Below are 19,010 nucleotides of genomic sequence, written 5' to 3' on the forward strand. Positions count from 1 at the left end.
GAAAGATCACTGTTCACGATGCAAAGGATGATTTCTGCTGGATGCATGTGTTTCGGTGCAACAAAAAGCCTAAGACTGGCCATATGTTGAGGGGGATGTCTGTAACCCCAACTCTTAAGAGGTAGAGGCAGGATGATCAGGAACTTGAGGTTATTCTGGGCTGCATGATACCTTGTCTTAAACAAACAAATATTAAGAAAAAGCAATCAACAACACACACATACAGACACTCATATATACACACTTAAGCTCAGGTCAAATCACTGTATGTCAGAGTAGAGACATGTTGATCAAACCAAACACTAAACCGGATTTAGGTCTTGGTTTAACAATTCGTGTCTTCTGATTGAAAAAAATTGGGATCATTCCTTTCTAGACCATGGAAATGTGAGTGTCTTAAGAGTAGGAAGCAAACTGGAAGCCCCAATTGAAAAGGCGACAAACAGCTAAAAGGAAAATGGAGAAGTATATCCCAAAGAAGGCACTCATCAATCATGTGACTGCATGGCTTTAACAGACATGTGTCTAAGGAAACAGAAGTATTTCGGTCTTTGATTTCACTTTGGAGCAGACAGGAGCCGTGTATGAAGGTAGCCAGGGCGTTAAATGAATGAAGAATTCCTCCAGCAGCGGTGGATAAATTTTTAGAGAATTGTTTGTTCTCAACTGTAAATACGGATGCAAAGGAAATGAACATTATAGAAGCGTGATGGGAAACCCAAGCAAGTGAACACTCCAGCTTCGCCTTGCGGGTAAACTGTTCAATCTTAGAAGCTGACTTTAACAAAAAGCTGAACTTCCTTTACTATTAGTATTAGTAGTATGAAGTTACTATTTCATTAAATCCTGATCTGACCCAAGGAAGGGGATTTTAAAGTTTTTTTAAAAAAAGTTTTATTTTATGTTTGTGGCTATTTTGCCTGCCTGCATGTCTATGCAGCAGTTGCATGCCTGGCGATCACATAGGCCAGAAGAGAGCATCAGATCCCATAGCAATGAAGTTACAGAGAGTTGTGGGCTGTCACATGGGTGCTGGGAGTCGAATCTAGGTCCTCTGGAAGAGCTGTAGTGCTATTAAACTCCAAGGCATCTCTCTAGCCTTTGAGGTAGGTTTGTTTTTTGTTTGAGACTCTTTTTTGAGTAGTCCTGGCAGTCCTGGAACTTGCTGTGTAGAACAGGCTGGCCTGGAACTCACAGAGATCTGGTTGCCTCTGCCTCCTGAGTGCTGGGATTAAAGGCACGTACAACCACACCTGGCTCTGCAGTAGATTTTTTTTTAATTCCTATTTTTGAGGAATAAGGGTTGGAAAACTTTGTCCATTTATTTATTCAGTTGATGGGTATTTAATTTAGTATGCAGGGCATAGATCATAGCAAAGAAAGATGATTTTCTTTTTTTTGTAAAAAATATCCCAGTAAAGTTCTAATTCCCAGTGTCACCAAGTAGACTCAGGGACAGAGTCAGTGCCCCCCCCCCCTCTGCTCCTGACTCCAAGCCTTCTAGTAGACCTCAGATACAGTTTCTAGTAAGTGTCCAGCCCTTTTAATAATAACAGCAATTTTGAGGAACCGGCAAAGCACAGGCTTGTGACTCAGGGGATGGAAGTTTTCAAGACAGCTGAGTAGCCCCAAGGCCACTCACTAACCACGTGCCTGGCCAAACACCCAATCTGTGGTTGCTAGCAGTGTCAGCCCTCTGCCTGGAGGAGCTGCCGTGAAAACAGCGGGGACTCACACAACACAGGTGGGAGTGCTTATAAAATCATTTCTGTAATGCGTGACATATTATACGCATGGTTTCAGGTAATTACATAAATATAGTGTTATATAAAAAATAATGACCCATTCCGCCAATTCAACGACATTTCCAGTCGTCTCAGAAATTTTGCAGTGGTGCCCTGGGCAGATGAGTCAGCCTTAAGTTTGTTGACTTGATGAGAAGCATTGTTCAGTTGACCTTTGCAATATTTAGTTTGAGCCGGAGGCTGCAGGGACCAAACCAAGAGGGTCCAGACACAGCAAGAGTCACTTCTCGGAGTTGACGTCATCTGGGGAGGAAACAAGTGGGCGTTTTCTCATTCATTAAACAAGTATTGACTGGTTGCCTACCTGCTCAGTTCATTGCTATGCTCTTGGTGTCCTGAATAACCCACCGTCCCCCTCCCACCTCGCCCTCCCCCAAGTGGTTTACATTGTAACAGGGAGAGAGAATGAATATATAGAGATGTGTTGATGTTAGGTAGTGAGCGTTACAAAGAAAAAACGAGATAGGGCTGTGGATGGTGTGTGGAGGGAGGGAGACCTTGTTAATTAATGCCAGCTGTCTCAACAAACAAACCCTGCTAGTTCAGTGGCTTAGCCCAACAAAGGCTTTCTGCCACAAAGTAGGGTTGGGAGTGGAAACTTTGGGACCCAGGCGCACTCTATCTTACTGCTTGGGTCTTCAAAGCAGCAAACAAACAAATCAATGAGGCTTGGTGGAGCCGGTCTGATTCTGAATAAGGAAAAAGTGCAGCATGGTGGATCTCTAGGATAGACGGGTTTAAGAAAGAAAACAGCAGCAAAGGCAAAAGCAGGGGCGGTCCCAAGAAGAGCAAAAAACCCGCGGGGCTTCCCCAGTGGAAGAGGCAGCCAAGAGCCTGGCACTTTGGGCCTCTCCAGCCACCGTAGAAAGTGAGAAAATACAGGTGTAGGACCATCGAGTGCCTCTTAAAGAATTTAAATATAAAAACATAACAAAGTAGAAATTGTTGATAGCTACAGTGACTACATGAACTAAGTTATGAATTATGCTCTATTTTCTAGAGGAGCGGTTCTTAATCTGTGGGCCAATAGCCAGCATATCAGTTATTTACATTATGCTTACACAGTAGCAAAATTATAGTTATGAAGTAGCAACAAAATAATATTATGGATGGGGGTCACCACAATACGAAGTGTATTACAGGGTTGCAGTATAGGGAGGTTGAAAAACGCTGTTCTAGAGTAAGGCTTCTCGACCTTTTCCCACTTAAGACTTATTTTATTCAAGAAAAATTTATACCTAAGATATATGGCTATATATAATCATTATAAAAAGTCAAATATTTACTGATAATAATGAATCAGTGATTTCAGACAATTATGTTCTATGCATACAATTTTACCATAAATTAAAGATAAAAAACTACATACTAATGAGGTAAGTGTGCTTGTTTGTTTTTAAATAATAATTACATATTGGATGAATGTTTGATACTGGAAGGCACAGAATCTTCAATGTTTTTCAGAGCTGATTGACATATGTTTTTATAATCATCAATGCTTAAGAAGGTCATCTCACATTACATATAGTACAAAATGTTGTAAGAGGTTCACTTATTCATTTCCCGGCCACCCAGACTCCCGAAATAATTACACAGAAACTATATTATTTAAATAACTGCTTGGCCAATCACTTAAGTGTATTGCTAGCAAGCTCTTACATCTAGAATTTAACCCATTTCTATTCATCTGTGTATCGCCACATGGCTGTGGCTTACCAGGTATAGTTCTGGCCTCTGTCTCCAGAGGGGCTACATGGTTTCTCCTTGACTCCACTTTCTTCCTCCCAGCATTCAGTTTAGTTTTCCCTGCCTAGCTCTGCTCTACCCTATCCCAGGCCCAAAACAGCTTCTTTATTAACTAATGGTATTCATAGCATAGAGAGGCGAATCCAACATCAACAAAATATGGCAGAAGTATATTTAAGGCCATTTCATAAATTCCTAACAATCCTATCCTAATCCCAAGTCAAAATTCACTTAGCAAATTTTTATAAACTAAGAAGTTGAACAGCTGTTGCAAAAATCAAACAGTCGAACAGTCTAAAGAGGATTCAACACATACATGCTGAGGAAGGACAGTGGGATACGATTCTCTTTTCTGTTATGGCCTTTTAGGAGCAAAGAACTTTATATGCATGCTAAATCACTGCTGCTCATGAAACCCCATGGTCTCATTTCACAGCTAGGGCACATGGGGTAGCATTTATTGCGCTACATGTCTGATGGCAGGCATCCTGCAAAGTTGATTGTGTCTTCAGAACCAAGGCTGCAGTGAAGTTGAACATGCAACACGGTTGAGTTGAAGCACCTTAGACCCATTATGTACTTGGTTCTAATGAATTATTTCTGTCTGTTGCCTGTTCAGGAAATTTCTCCTGTTGCTAATTTTTTTCACAACCACCATCACATTCAGTTATGTGGCCTCTCTATGGGGCTGTAACCCACAGTTTAAGAAACTGTCTTCTAGACTTATCTTTTACAAACGCATTGCTATATTCATGTTCCTGGGTGAATGATTGTAAGTTATTAACTAAGCACACTTCCTCCAGATCCCTGACCCTCTAGAGGTGAAGTATTTCCCACCAGTCTGAGCACAGGGCCAAGCATCACGACAGTTTGTTAGCATCTCTCCCAAACCCTTATGACTGAGAAGCAGAAAGTCCTTACCTCGGCTCTCAGAAGCTGAGCTCTCACAGATGTGTGTACCCTTGGGCTACCAATAGACGCAACACCCTGAAGGTCCTTAGCCATTGCTTCCACGGTGTTCCAACCCTTCTGCAAGAGCTTCCTGTAAACTCCTGGAATTATTACACCTGAGATGAACCCGAAGCTATGGTAACTAACTCTCGAATCTAAAGTTCACTACCTAGTGCTAGTGGAGGGATGCAACTGTGCTTTGTCCGGTAGATTTGTTATCGCAGGTGAACATCTCTTGAGTTACTACGTAATGTAAGCTGTTTAGTTAGTGTTGGCTTCGAGTTTCTGATCATGCCAAATAATGACGTAGAATCCCAATGATCGCTCTCCATGAGAATCGTCATATCCAGAAAATGCTGGACTTAACTCTTGGGATTGAGTTAAGGTTTTTCATTAGGAGGCAGCTTTATTTACCACAGCGCTTAGGATAATGGAATATTCTTCTGATTAGATTCATAGAAATGGTCATGGGACAGGCTGGAATTAATGACTGTAGAGCTCCATTTGAAGTTTTCTTCAAGGGCTAGGTTAGACTCGGTAAGAAGAGTATGAGAAAGTAAGCCTTGGGAAAAGTATATATTGAAGGAAAAGATACGAAACAGGGCAACTATAGGAGACTGGGGTTGATAGAATCTCAGAAAGGGAGCTGACTATAAACGTATTGAGAAGAGGAGTGGTCAATGACCTAGGAGGAAATGTAAAGGTGTGAACACAGGAACCTTCTCTGTTGTCTATCACACCTGTAACTGCAATTTTAGGATTCTTATTTTCTTTAGGAAAGGGACTCAGCAATAACAGCTATCAGCAAACTACTTGCTCAGGGCCTACAGCAGTTCCTTCACTTGTAAGATAAGGATGGTGTTATCACTGAATCCGCACAACCGCGGGAGGTAGGTGCGAGGCAAGTGCCTAGCTCAAGGCCATGCAGGTAGTCAGTGTCAGAGCGTGGACTTGCACCAGCAGCCAGTCTCTGAAGCTGGGCTCTCAAGAGTGCTGGCTCTCTGCAGACTTTACAGTCCTTTCCCTACATCACCCTTGCCTCTGGTCAAACTAGGATCTTCCCGTCTGGATGGAAAGGAGCTGTACCTGCAGTGAGCACACCTCTGGCAAGGATCCTTATCGGTTCAAAAGCTGATCTTCAGGGTGAAAGCCTTTCTTACACGCGTGGGGTTAAGTCATTTCAGGGGCATTCCCTCCGAACAGTCAGAAGGGGAACGGCTATCGCGGATACAAATACTCGCTTTCTAAGAAATGTTTTTTCACTTAAAAACCGGAACAATTTCAGATAATTCACTTCTGAAAAAGAAAACAAAACAAACCCACCCGCCGCGTGGTCACCTAAGCGCGCACTTTCTCATACCCGCCACGAGGGGGCAGCGGCGGCCGCTGAGTCGGCGCCGGCGCGGCTGCTCGGCTATCGCTTGCTCTTGTCTGGCTCTCGGCTCTCGGCAATGGATTCGCGCCGCTGGAGACGTGGGAGGCGCGGGCCCCGCCCCCAGCCGCCGGCGGCGGCGGCCCTGAGCAGCAGTGCTGGCTGCGAGCAGAGCGGATCTGCACGGAGAACGCGAGCGGAGCGGGGAGTGGACCGTGCACTGTCCTAGAGCTCCCCTCGGCACACAGGGGCGCAGGTACTGACCGCGGGGCCCTCGGGCCGGCCCGGGCTCGGGGCTCCGGGCTCGGGACCATGGCGCTGCGCGCCCGGGCACTCTACGATTTCAGGTCCGAGAACCCCGGGGAGATTTCGCTGCGGGAGCACGAGGTGTTGAGCCTGTGCAGCGAGCAGGACATCGAGGGCTGGCTCGAAGGGATCAACAGCCGCGGCGATCGCGGCCTCTTCCCAGCCTCGTACGTGCAGGTGATCCGAGCACCCGAGCCCGGCCCTCCGGCCGACGGCGGCCCCGGAGTCCCGGCCCGCTACGCCAACGTGCCGCCCGGTGGCTTTGAACCTCTGCCCGCCGCGCCATCCGCCGCCTTCCAGCCGCTGCTGCATTCGCAGGCGCCGCCGGGGTCCTTCCAGCCGTCGAGCGCCGGCTTCCCGTACGGCGGGGGCGCCCTGCAGCCGTCGCCGCAGCAGCTGTACGGCGGCGGCTACCAGGCCAGCCAAGGCAGCGACGATGACTGGGACGACGAGTGGGACGATAGCTCCACGGTGGCCGACGAGCCGGGCGCGCTGGGCAGCGGCGCGTACCCCGATCTCGACGGCTCGTCCTCGGCTGGCGGCGGCGCGGCTGGTCGCTACCGCCTGTCCACACGCTCCGACCTGTCGCTGGGCTCCCGCGGCGGCCCGGCGCCTCCGCAGCATCAAGCGTCTGGAGCCAAGAGCTCGGCCACGGTGAGCCGCAACCTCAATCGCTTCTCCACCTTCGTCAAGTCTGGCGGGGAGGCCTTCGTGCTGGGCGAGGCATCGGGCTTCGTGAAGGATGGGGACAAGCTGTGCGTGGTGCTGGGGCCCTACGGCCCCGAGTGGCAGGAGAACCCGTACCCTTTTCAGTGCACCATCGACGACCCCACCAAGCAGACCAAGTTTAAGGGCATGAAGAGCTACATCTCTTACAAGCTGGTGCCCACTCACACCCAGGTGCCAGTGCACAGGCGCTATAAGCACTTCGACTGGCTGTATGCACGCCTGGCCGAGAAGTTCCCGGTCATCTCGGTGCCCCACCTGCCTGAGAAGCAGGCCACCGGGCGCTTCGAGGAGGACTTCATCTCCAAGCGCAGGAAGGGCCTGATCTGGTGGATGAATCACATGGCCAGCCACCCGGTGCTGGCACAGTGCGACGTCTTCCAGCATTTCCTGACCTGCCCCAGCAGCACGGACGAGAAGGCCTGGAAACAGGGTAAGCGAAAGGCAGAGAAGGATGAGATGGTGGGCGCCAACTTCTTCCTCACTCTGAGCACACCCCCTGCCGCCGCCCTGGACCTGCAGGAGGTGGAGAGCAAGATCGACGGCTTCAAGTGCTTCACCAAGAAGATGGACGACAGCGCCTTGCAGCTCAACCACACTGCCAATGAGTTTGCGCGCAAGCAGGTGACTGGCTTCAAGAAGGAGTATCAGAAGGTGGGCCAGTCCTTCCGAGGCCTCAGCCAAGCCTTTGAGCTGGACCAGCAGGCCTTCTCGGTGGGTCTGAACCAGGCCATCGCCTTCACCGGGGATGCCTACGACGCCATCGGCGAACTCTTCGCTGAGCAGCCCAGGCAGGACCTGGACCCTGTCATGGACCTGTTAGCACTGTATCAGGGGCACCTGGCCAACTTCCCAGACATCATCCATGTTCAGAAAGGTAAAGCCTGGCCTGTGGAGCAGCTGGGGTGGGGTGTTTTGTTCAGGCTGAACACAATGACTTTGATAAGCGCACCACTGTCTGGTTTCAGGTTTCCGTTCATTCTCCAGGTCTGGGGACCCTTAGGGTTGGGCACTGTTGGGACTTTGCTTAGATTTCGGTGGATTGCTAGATCGCTCCTTCTAGGCAGAGAAGCCACTCAGTGGTTGTCATTTCAGAGTTTGAATAGACGGGGAAATCAGTTGCTCAGATATATAATCTTGTGGACTGGGGCAGAATTAGCAGGGGACCTAAACCAGGCCAGGCATCCCTTTGAACACTGCTGTGCAGGCAGAGATAGGAGAACAATAGTTGCCTCCCAATAAAGGTAAGTCAGGCTCTCTCCTGGGTTCCTGCTGTGTGGCAGGGGAGTTTGGCCAACCCTGTTCCAAAGCTGGTGTGGCACGCGAACTTCCCGTGTCAACTTCTTGTGACATGCCCTGAAAGTCTCTCTACCTTCAGGAACCCCGCTCTCCTGTCTCTGGGTTTGGAATTCATCAACCAACTGACGTTTAGGCTGTTCTTCAGGAATAGCACAGGGAAACTAGTTGAGAGGAAATGGGAATAGCGTGTCTGAAGCAGCGAATTAGCTGTCCCAGTGTCAAAGTGTGCTTTTCGAAGCTGGTGGTGTTGCTGGCTTTTGTGAAAACACTGAGACTTTGCAATTTTTTTTTTTTTTTGTAAACTGCAGCAGTCTTGCCTTCCTGACCTGAGGTTCCTCAGTAGCCAGCCGGCCCATATAATGGCTCTATTGATTGAGAGAGATGGGGAGGTGTTGCAGTCAGGAATGCGGCCTTGCCTCTGGAGGTCCAGAGTGGGGGAGGTGGCAGCAGGCAGTCACCTTCTGTAGCATCCTGGGCTGAGGGAAGGCTGCCTGGATAGGCAGGCTTGGCCTTGGGTGGGGGTAACCCGTTCACTTCCCCGCCAGGGGGGAACAGAGCGTCTGTGTATATCCCTGATATTTAACTTGTTCTTTCTTGAGTTCAACTGAGTTCTTTCTTGATTCTCTTCCTGGTTCGCTGGAAGGAAACAGAACAAATCTCTTCTTCAGACATTTGGGGACATCAGTCTCCTTGGCGGCATCTCCGCACTTTTCCTTCCCCTTCCCAGTGTGACCAGGCCTCTGACTCTTAATAGGGTGGGGGGATGGTCTTGAGTCCCTTCTTGCTGCGGCCGAACACAGTGCTGTGCCTATCTATGGTACTAGTTTCCTAACCGAATAGCAACTTTCTTGACAATTAGCGATTCATAAATACAGTCCAGATTGAACTAGCTCTTCGAGCAATAATATTCCTTCTGCCTGTGCTGAACCCACATCTGCATTCCTTCTGTTTTATTTTTAAGTTATGAATTCCTACCTTCTGGGCTGGTGGTGGTGAAACTGACATTTCGAGTCTCCATTGCAGCACCTTCCCCTTTAAGTTCCCCTGTGTGACTTCAGTCAGGTCACACGCGGCTGCCTACTGCTGCTGAATTTCTGTGACTCTGACAGTCATTGAGGGAGAGCAGAACCTAGTACAGACACCTGGGGGCGGGCAGGTGTCTGCTCCTCCTCTATGTGGGTTCATTCACTGGTTCGACTGTGGTTCAGGCCTCTGGCGTGCCCTGCTGTGGAAACTGTGTATCAGAAAAGCTGTGTTTGTCTCCAGGACTGCTTGACCACGCAGTCTAGTTAGCCACTGGGCTTTTTTTTTCCTCTCTCAACCATAAAACGTGAATTGTCTCCTGTTGTTTGGGACCTGGAAATCCTTTTCAAAACTGAAGCCGTTTTATGTGGTTTAATCAGCTCTAGAGAGTGAACATCAGTCGGCATTACTTCAGGCACACTGTTGATGATGAAGTGTTTTCTGCTGTTACCTTGGTGTGTTGTGCACCGGGAGCCAGAGTCTCCACGTGACCTGTCTTTAGAATGTAGACGCTTACAGCTGTAGTGCCCAGTGCCCTGTGTGTAGGGCCGACTACCAGTATCTCTCAAGGATGCTACTTTTAGAAGTACAGATGAGATTAAAATCCTACCCCCTAGTGGAGGGAGCTTTCTGAGCATGCTTAGGGACTTGGTGATGTAAGGATCAGCTGACCCTCTCTCTAGACTGTGTAGTTGCTGTTGGAATGACTTCCTTTTTTCAGTCTGAGCCCTTGGGAGCCTGTTTGCTGCCTGAGTTTTGTTTTGTTTTTTGTTTCTTTTTTTTCCCATCTAAGGTCTCAAGGTTTAATCACATCAGAGGGCTCAGTTGACTTTTGAAAATAGCAACCGCAAAAAGAACAAACAAGAAAAACTCAAGCAGCTTCCCAGTCTTTTGCTGTAGGTGATCCAAAGTCTATATCTCAATTTAGGAAGAACTGCTCTCATTGTTTAAAGGGGAGGCGGTTTTTCATTGCTTTGACATTTTCCATGCATGGTAAATTAAGTCTAATGAAAGCTTCAGTTCCTCATTCAGATGGCCATAAGTAACAGGCGCTTACTTAAATGAGTTGTGACCAGAAGGTTGGCCACTAGACTCGGGCATGTCCATCATAGTTCAGAGTTTCAACAGCTCTGCCTCATTGGCAGAGTCCGAAAATTAGTTACCTTTCAGTGTGTTTCCCTGGTCATTTTCATTTGGTAATTTTGTGGCAAGACTTGCTTCCCTGGTAAGCTTAATTGATGAACCGTGGGAGGGAAACAGGTTCTGCTGGATCTCTGCTGCCCTCTCCCCTCACTTGCCCTGTGAGCATGATTAACTGCTGGCCACCATGTCTCAGAACCACACTGGCCTCCTCTGGGCGTCTGAGCCCTCCTGGTGGGGACCCCCACGATAGAATAACTGTGGGTGCTCTTAGCTGGCTTTTGCTCAGACTAATAAAGGTTTTAGTTTAGTACTGTGAGCAGAAGTGAAGAGAGCCATATGGTTCCATCAGCCAAAAGATAATTCTAGAGTTGTGTTTTTAAATCAACTAATGGACTCTTGGATAAATAGACCTACTTAGTTTAATGGAGTGAAGTGGAGGGTGAGGGGGTTGCTGCAGTCTGTAGTAACATCGGATGGAAATTTCGAATGTGCTCAGATGCAGCCACACTTGGCTTAACAGGAGCCCCTTCGGCTCTCCAGACGCTCTGCAGGCCATGGGTCTGCTCACCGAGGCTCTGATCTTGTTCCCCTCGGTGGGAGCATTTTATCTCTCCTGTTTATCATTCTTGCCTGCAGTGTGTTTTGAGAATGCAGAAGCACAGGGGCTCTGCAGCAGTCCGTGGGAGAGTATTGTGAGGTTCACAGCGTATTCAGTGTGGTTTCCAAAGATACGGTTAGCTTCTCTGATGTAAGAAAGCCACTTCTGGGTGGCTGCAACCCACGGTTTAAGTGTCTGACATTTATCTCTTGAGGATAAAGCAGGAAGGACCACGGCAGCACAGTGATGAGATCCCTGGTTTTCCCTTGCTTGTCAGATGGACGAGAGGAGTGCAGGGGGCCACACAGGGCAAAGGCCTCAAACCTCATCACACACTGAACGATGACTCATCTGGGGGAGAATCTTAGGAGCAGGGTCTCTGAAGCTGCAGCCTGCTAGTCAGCGCTGTTCAGTGGAACGTTCAACAATGACAGAAGCGCCTGTTGGTGAAACCTCACCTGTGCCCTGCGAAGGGCTAGGTGAACACAGTCCGGTTCTTGCACTCTTCCGTTGATGCCGGAACTCTTTCTTTGCTCTCTGAGTGGTGCAGATGACACTGCCTTTTCAACAACAACAACAAATAGCCCCAGGACCTGAGTGAGGCATGGTGGCCAGAAGCTGGCCTGTGAGTGTCCTGGCTAGAATTTCTCCATTGTGCCGCCTCTCGCCGCCCTGAGGAGGGCTGGTCTTGTCTCCCTCAGCCATTAATTAAAGATAGCCCGAGCCCCAGCAGGGCAGACAAGGTGAGGCCTTGCTGTCCCAGCCTCATTGAGTGTGCCCCGTTCTCCTGTCCTAAAAATAGCTGGAAGAAGGTGGTGCCAGGAACAAAGAAAGGTCTAAGGAGGTGGCGGTGTGCAGGCCCATCTCTGAAACCCCTGGGCTGGAGATGGGGGCCAGAGATGGAGTCCAGTCGTTCTTTTTGTTTTAACTCAGAGCAGTCTCCCCGCTCGCTCCTCCCTCCACCTCAGCCTTGACTTCGTTTCTAGATGTGGCATTTGTCCCCGTGTGCACTTTTCTCAGTGGCTCTAAGGTAACCTCGGGTTTCTGAAGTAGAGGAGTCAGTTGCTTGATTAAAGCTTAAATGTGATTGGTCCGTGACTGTCCTGCTCAGACAGCTGGATGGATGCTTTTCCTTCGTCCCTGCCAGTGGTTTCTAGACTGCTCTGCAGTCCTGTCTGCCTAGACTGTCCACAGTCGCTGCAGAACTGAGAGGAGGCAGGGGACTTTCATTCCTTCCCAGTTCCACCAGGGACTTGTCACACCCCTGGGCTTCATTGGCCTTCCCTTCTGGTTGGGAAGTGACACCCTGTCTGATCATTGTAGGGTTTCCAAGCACGGGGAATTCTGTGATTCACCAGGAAACAGGAAACTTCCCTTAAACTTCGGTTCCTTTTTGGCGCCTCTATAAAAATCTGCTGTGTTATATCTAATATTTATAAACCAGGGTTTAGTATTAAATTGGATTGCATCATCTCTGATGCCCATGATACATGATTATCACCAATAAAGTGGTCTGGTAACTGTGCTGTGTTTAGTGAGATTGCATCCAGAAGACAGACGGAACCATCTGGCAATGGCGTGAGGCGGCACAGACTAGAGGCACAGACAGCACTCTTGATCCTCAGTGAGTTCTGTGGTGTGCCAGGTTGCTGAGGGCCTGGAGGATAATGGGAAAGGCACAAGGGAAGTCTTGTGTGCAGCTTCAGGGCTGTGGCCCCATGCCCATCTGTGGACCAGTGTGGAGCCTGCTGGGCTGGGACGTGGCCGAGTGGGAGTAACCCTGAACGACTGGAACCTCCCTAATCTTCAGAGCAAAGTGGAAGCACTTCCTCAAGGTCACCCCAGGATTAGATTTTATGGTGCTTAGTAGCTACTTACTAAATATTTGACTTTGAGAACAGGAAGGTGCTTTTAAAATGGGATTCAATCTCCATTGAAACACGGTTCTAGTGAGTATAACACCCCCCCCCCCCACCTCCTTGTAGCCTGTAACCACCAGAATTGCAGACATTAGTACAAAAGCCGGAGGACTCATTAGTACGGCCCTGGGGTGTTCTGTTTTCATCAAGTTACCCTGTATTGAGTACCAGAACGCATTACTGGCATCAGAGGGGTAAGAGGAGACATTGCCTGGAGTGATTAGTATGTTGCTCCCATTAGATAGTTTATGTAAATTTTCTCTTGTCAGTGCTCTTCCTCCCACACCGAATGAACTTGGTGCTGGGACAGGATGCTTCAGCACTTCTGAGCATCATTCCCCACTTCTGTAAAATGACGTTCGGGCTTCCCTACATACTACTTTGTTTAGATGATTTTTAGCTTGTTAAATAGCATTAGTATTTCATATTGAAAGTAGTACAGCTCAAGAATGCGGTAGACATTTAGACATTGTTTTAGGCTGACCTCAGGCTGGGAGCTTGAAAACCCTTTATCAGCTGACGGAGTTAAAAGCATTTAGTTTGGTAAGCATGTTTTAACTCATCCGGTGTTTCTGAAAGGGAAGTACCTGGTCTCCTGGCCACCTGTTGGCGCCCTGTGTTCTGAAGCTGCCTGTGGTGAACATCTGGCGCCAATTCTAGGACCCAATGAGGGATGTAATGAATGGGGCTGCAGCAGTGATTGGTTGGAATGCTGGCTTTTTCCTGCCTGCAAAGTCAACTTTATTTTGAACTCTAAACACAGCCTCCTTTCCCAAAATGAAGGAAAATCAAGTTTTCTTTTCGTGTTATAACCCAAATACTGCCCAAAAACAGCTTAAGGGAGAATGGGTTTGCAAGTGGCATGCCCTTCCTGGGAGGGAAGGCGTCAGAGCAGGTGGCTCCCTGGTGGCTGGGGTGTGCAGGGGGGACCCCTCAACCTGCTTCTGCTCCCAAGATTCCTCCCTCTTCCTCTCTTCAGTTGTGTTGTGAGACGTCCACCCAGTCTCTGGGTGATCCTCAGCTTATCTTCCTTATTAGCTCCTCACAGACATTCCCAAAGGTGTGTGTCACGAATGCCCTTAATCCAGTCAGACTGACAATCAAAATTCCCCATCACGGTGTGTCATCTGATTAAACATCAGTGTCATTTCTACCCTTTTTCTGAGAACTTTGACACTCGTGATGTGATCTGATTTTCCCCTATGCATCATTTAGTGGGTTGGATGACAGTAGTTGGGAGAAAGGCAACCCTCTAAAAAATAAACTCGATTTTTATTGCATAAATATTTAAGTAGATACCATAGCCTAAGCACTGCCAACATTACATCAGTGACCCAAATGATTACCACCCCGTGTAGCTCCCAGTCTAGCAGGGTGGAGACGCAGTGAAAAATAAACACAGCAAACCATAATGCACCACAGATGTGTGTGATACGTGTTCGGAAGTGGAGCGCAGAGTTGTGTGGGCAGCGTAGAGCCCACTGAGAAGGTGGGATTGAGTAGCATTGTGGAGGCTGGGAGGTCAGTAGAGCTGCTCCGGCAGAGGGGTCATCTGTAACAAGGCTGCCGTGTGGACTGGGAAGGTGGAAGAAAAGCCAGGAGGTCAACTGTTGTGTCTAAGGCCATTCTAGTAGGAGAGGTCATCCCAGAAGAGCAGAACAGTCAGGCTTTGTAGGTCATTATCAGGACATGTATTAAGAGTTCAAGCCGGGGGCTGGAGAGATGGCTCAGCGGTTAAGAGCACTTACTGCTCTCCCAGTTCAATTCCTAGCACCCACATGGCAGCTAACAGCTGTCTATAACTCCAAGATCTGACACCCTCACATAGACATACATGTGGGCAAAATGCTAATACTAATAAAATAAGAATAGGTTATTTTTAAAAAGTTCAAGCGAGATGGAAGCTGTTGCAGGATTTTGAGTAAAGGAATGACATTTTGGACATTTCCCAGTTGCACAGAGAAAAAGAATGGCTCGGAGGTCTGAGTAGGTACAAACAGGAAAAGAGTAGGAGTTGGTGGCCTAGACAAGAGAGAGGCAGTAGAGGTGATCAGGAGGGCTCCCAGCCCTGGGAGAGATCTGTGGTGAAGGTACAGTCCTCAGGTTTGGGGCACATTGGGATCTGTGTCTTCCCCCTATCACAAGCACAAGCAGCCAAACTCCTGACCTGGACCTCGGGCTTGGAGCCTTCCTGCCCTGAGCAGTCATCCTGTGCAGGGTTTGGTTGTTGACTGGTGTTGGCTGGCTCCCTTCTGCGATCCTGCATTATATAGCTACACTCACGTATGTGTTTGTGGCAGGTGCTTCATACATGTTTGTGGCATTAATGAAGCAGGCACTCATTAGTGAACCATTGGCTGACTTATGTGACTTACTGGATGTTTTTGTTTTTCCATTTAAAAGTTCAGAATCAAAAGATAGAATCTGTGTGTACTTTATGGATGAAGTCATTATTAATATGTGAGTGACTTTAAGTTCTTAGATGTATGTGGCTGTGATGTGACTTTCCAAAATTCCCTGGAGGGAGGAAAATGAACATGTTCCTCATGGTATTTCTTTGTCTGGACTATGGTGTTTGAATGTGTAGAGATAAATTTCACATACACACACTTCTTTTTCGGTAGGTTTTAGTAGCAGTACTTTTGGGGGGGGGGGCTCTTTCTGTTTAATTTGGAGCACAAAACCTAAATATGTGCATTGACGTTGTCGATGGACTTGGATTCCCGTAGCTCGGATGCCGAGCGCATGGTTCCTCATGGAAGTTGTAGTTCTGTGGGGTGGCTGTGTGTACAGGGGACCCAGACGAAGGGCCCTTTCACCTCAGAATACCTGTATAAGAATCTAGAAGATAGAGGGAGTTGTCCGTTTGCATTCGAGACTTGGGTGGAGGGTATTTAGTTTCTGCTTCGAAAGATTCTTTTGGAAGAACATGGATGGAAAGTACCCGCTTGATCTCGGATATGGTTTAGGATGGGTGTGATAAGCACATAACAGCCAACACATTGGTTCCAGCACAGAAGTCCATGACGAAGTCTGAATAGCTGTGATTACGGTGTGACACACACAGGCATGGCCTACACTGAGGAAGGAGAAGGTATTTGTAATTGCGCAGTTTCATTCTAAGATGAGTTTGGAAAGCAACTGTAAATTTCCAAGCGGGGAGGGAAATTACCAGACCAGAGGAACTATTTATGCAAAATCAGTCCAGGCTGCCTCTCAGAATCAGCTCAGCGCTTCTCCCCCATCTTTTGAACCTGGATGTCAAATGCATACAGTTTAGACATTAGTGATCTTCAAAAAGTGCTTATGATACACTTCTGGGTTTACAGCTGCTGTTGTGGGTGGTGGAGAGAGTGTTATAGAAGGGGGTCATTAATGTGGCCGAGTTAGCGCTTCCGGTGGACATGTGTGATGTATGGGAAGCTTTTGAAATAATTGAGACAAGACATGGTAAAATCCCGAATAGATGCAGTATCGCAGAATGGAGAAAGAGGCAGGCACTTCCCTCGCAGAAGTGGAGAAAGGAGACATAAAACGACTGTACAGATCACAGACCGCAGAGCCACCAGCATATCTTGGAGATAGCTTCAAGCAGAGGTCTACAGGCCGCAGCTCACGGGCCAGGTGTACCAAGGTGCTGTTTACAGCACTTGAGCTAAGGATGGCTTTTATGTTCTTAAGTGGTTCTCTAAGTGCCTGCATAATAACCTCAGTTTTGCTTGGTGATCTGCAAAGCCTAAAATATTTACTGTCTAGCCTTCAAAGAAAATGTTTGCTGAGCCTCTTGTTCAAGGACAAGCAGGCTAGTGGAATGGAAGTACAAGTGGTTGCTGCTCTTTATGGAGTTTGCTGTGCGGCTCCGCTATTCAGGCATGCTGGGGAACATTACATCATAGTTCTTTGAACAAGTGCTTCACATCGTCTCTTATTTTTTTAATTTTTTTCTATTTTTATTTATTTATTTATTTTTGTTTTTCGAGACAGGGTTTCTCTGTAGCTTTGGTGCCCGTCCCGGAACTAGCTCTTGTAGACCAGGCTGGCCTCGAACTCCCAGAGATCCGCCTGCCTCTGCCTTCCGAGTGCTGGGATTAAAGGCGTGCGCCACCACCGCCCGGCCACATCTGTCTCTTATGGGATCAGTGTTTAATGCTTTTAGGCATTGGTATTATCTCCTGTATTTGTTTCCCATGACTGCTTTAACAGGTTGTCGTAATCTGGGTGACTTAAACCATGGCATGTGCTCCGTTACAGTTCTGCTGTCTGAAATGAAGGTGTTGGCAGAACCATTGCTCTTCCAAGCTGTGAGATAGTGCTCTTGTACACTGTAAAGATTTGTCACTTGTGTTTTAGTTTAATAAGATGCTGATTGGCCAGTAGCCAGGCAGGAAGTATAGGCGGGGCAACCAGACAAGAGAATGCTGGGAAGAGGAAAGACAGAGACTTAGCAGCCATCCAGACAAAGAGGAAGGAAGATGAAAATACTGTACTGAGAAAAGGTACAAAGCCACGTGGATAAACAGAGATAAGAATTACAGGTTAATTTAAGTTGTAAGAGCTAGTTAATAATAAGCCTGGGCTAATAGTTTATAATTAATGTAAGCCTCTGTGTGTTTCTTTGGGACTGAACGGCTGTGGGACCAGGCTGGACAGAAACTTCTGTCTACACTTCCATGGAGATCTCTTCCATTCCTGGTTGCTGGCCTTCCTCAGAGTGCCTTGGCTACAGGTCATCAGTCTGGACCCATTGTGGCATGGCTGTGTGTAACTGGGTGACCGGCCATCTGGCTCTGCTCCCTTCTTTCTTGCCTGCTCTGCCCAGTGTGGCCTTACATCTGACACCACCTCACTAATGACACGTATGTGCGAAGACTGTTTCCCGGTGGATAAGGAATGGGGTGATGCTCTTCAATCCAGTGTAGTTAGTTAACCTCCCCCAAGAGGGTATCATCTCCCCATGGTGATCCTCACAACTGAGGCTGAGAAGCTGGGCGTGTCCTAGGTTGCACAGCTGACAAGCCAGGGCAACATTTGAATTCATCTTTCATCTGGAGACTGGTGTGCGTCACTACAAGAATATTTGCTAGGAAAGAGTCTGTTGACAGCATCTGGTAAAGGTTTTCAGCTAAACAGTGACATCTTGATCATTTTCAGAGTAGCTAGCATATTTTGAAGGCTTTTTACCACGTACTAGGCACGACACTTTCATATACTTATATATGCCGTATGTGGTTAAACCTCATGGGAGCTTTTGAGGTAGCCACCCTTCTCTTTTTTGCCACTTTCCAGGTGGGGACTGAGCTATGGAAGTGGAAGCCTGAGGTTTCTGCATCCTCCCTGGTATTGACTGTACGCCCCATGTTCAGAGACGAGGCTATGGAGTAGGACACTGGCTGCGGCTCTGGAAAGGAGCGGCTGAACTTGAGATGCCTGCTAGCTAGCGTGGCAGCACTTGGCACGGTGCTGGGTGTCTGGAGGGGCTTAGTGTTACCCCTGGGTGTTATGTTTGGGTGAGGCCTCTAATAGAAATACACAGCGGCGAGGAGGGGCATGATAAGGAGACAGGAGCAGGGCTGAAAGGAATTGTAGGAAAGCCTGCCCTCCAGGCCTCGCTCTGCGTCTTTAGGCAGGTCTCCATCTGAAACCCAGATTTGCCCTGGGTTTCTGTACTCCTTCCTGTCTCAGCCTAAGTGCTGCACAGGCACGCACCCCTGTGGCCCCTTGTTTTAATGAAAGGAAAAGCTTAAGTTCCTTCTGATCTGCAAAGGTAAAGGGAAGCCCTGGTAAAAGAAATCAATAGAGAAGCCCCTCCTCTTGCATCCTGGCAGCATAGCTGACAAAGGTCTTCCAGGGCGGGGGTAGCGGGTGCCTTTATGTCCCAGGGAACTCAATCCCTGCTCTACACACTAGGATACTCTTAACCAATCTAGATAACAACCTGGCCCGTCTCTGAGTACATCTTTAAACTTGGTATTTTCTAGGTCTTGTGTTTTGTCTCCGGTTGGTTGGTTGTTCTCTGCTCCTACCCAAGGAAGTTCAGACGTGCCAGAGTAAAGAATAAAGCCGGTAGACTCCTGATCCCTGCCAGCACGGGGAAGCAGGGAAGCCACGGGGGTGAAGGGGTT

The 19,010-nt window shown here is 48.1% G+C and overlaps 1 protein-coding gene across 1 annotated transcript in view; it reads left to right on the forward strand.

Annotated features, from left to right (window-relative positions):
• The first annotated feature begins 5,989 nt into the window (after positions 1-5,989).
• The window catches only part of Snx18 (sorting nexin 18), a 30,582-nt gene continuing 17,561 nt past the window's right edge, over positions 5,990-19,010 (forward strand). Inside the window, exon 1 of the mRNA XM_075976047.1 lies at positions 5,990-7,783. Coding sequence (XP_075832162.1) covers positions 6,187-7,783 — 1,597 coding nt within the window. The 5' untranslated portion in view covers positions 5,990-6,186. The remainder of the gene's footprint in view (positions 7,784-19,010) is intronic.

This window comes from Microtus pennsylvanicus, chromosome 6, assembly GCF_037038515.1.
Source record: "Microtus pennsylvanicus isolate mMicPen1 chromosome 6, mMicPen1.hap1, whole genome shotgun sequence".
In the NCBI taxonomy this organism is placed as follows: domain Eukaryota; kingdom Metazoa; phylum Chordata; class Mammalia; order Rodentia; family Cricetidae; genus Microtus; species Microtus pennsylvanicus.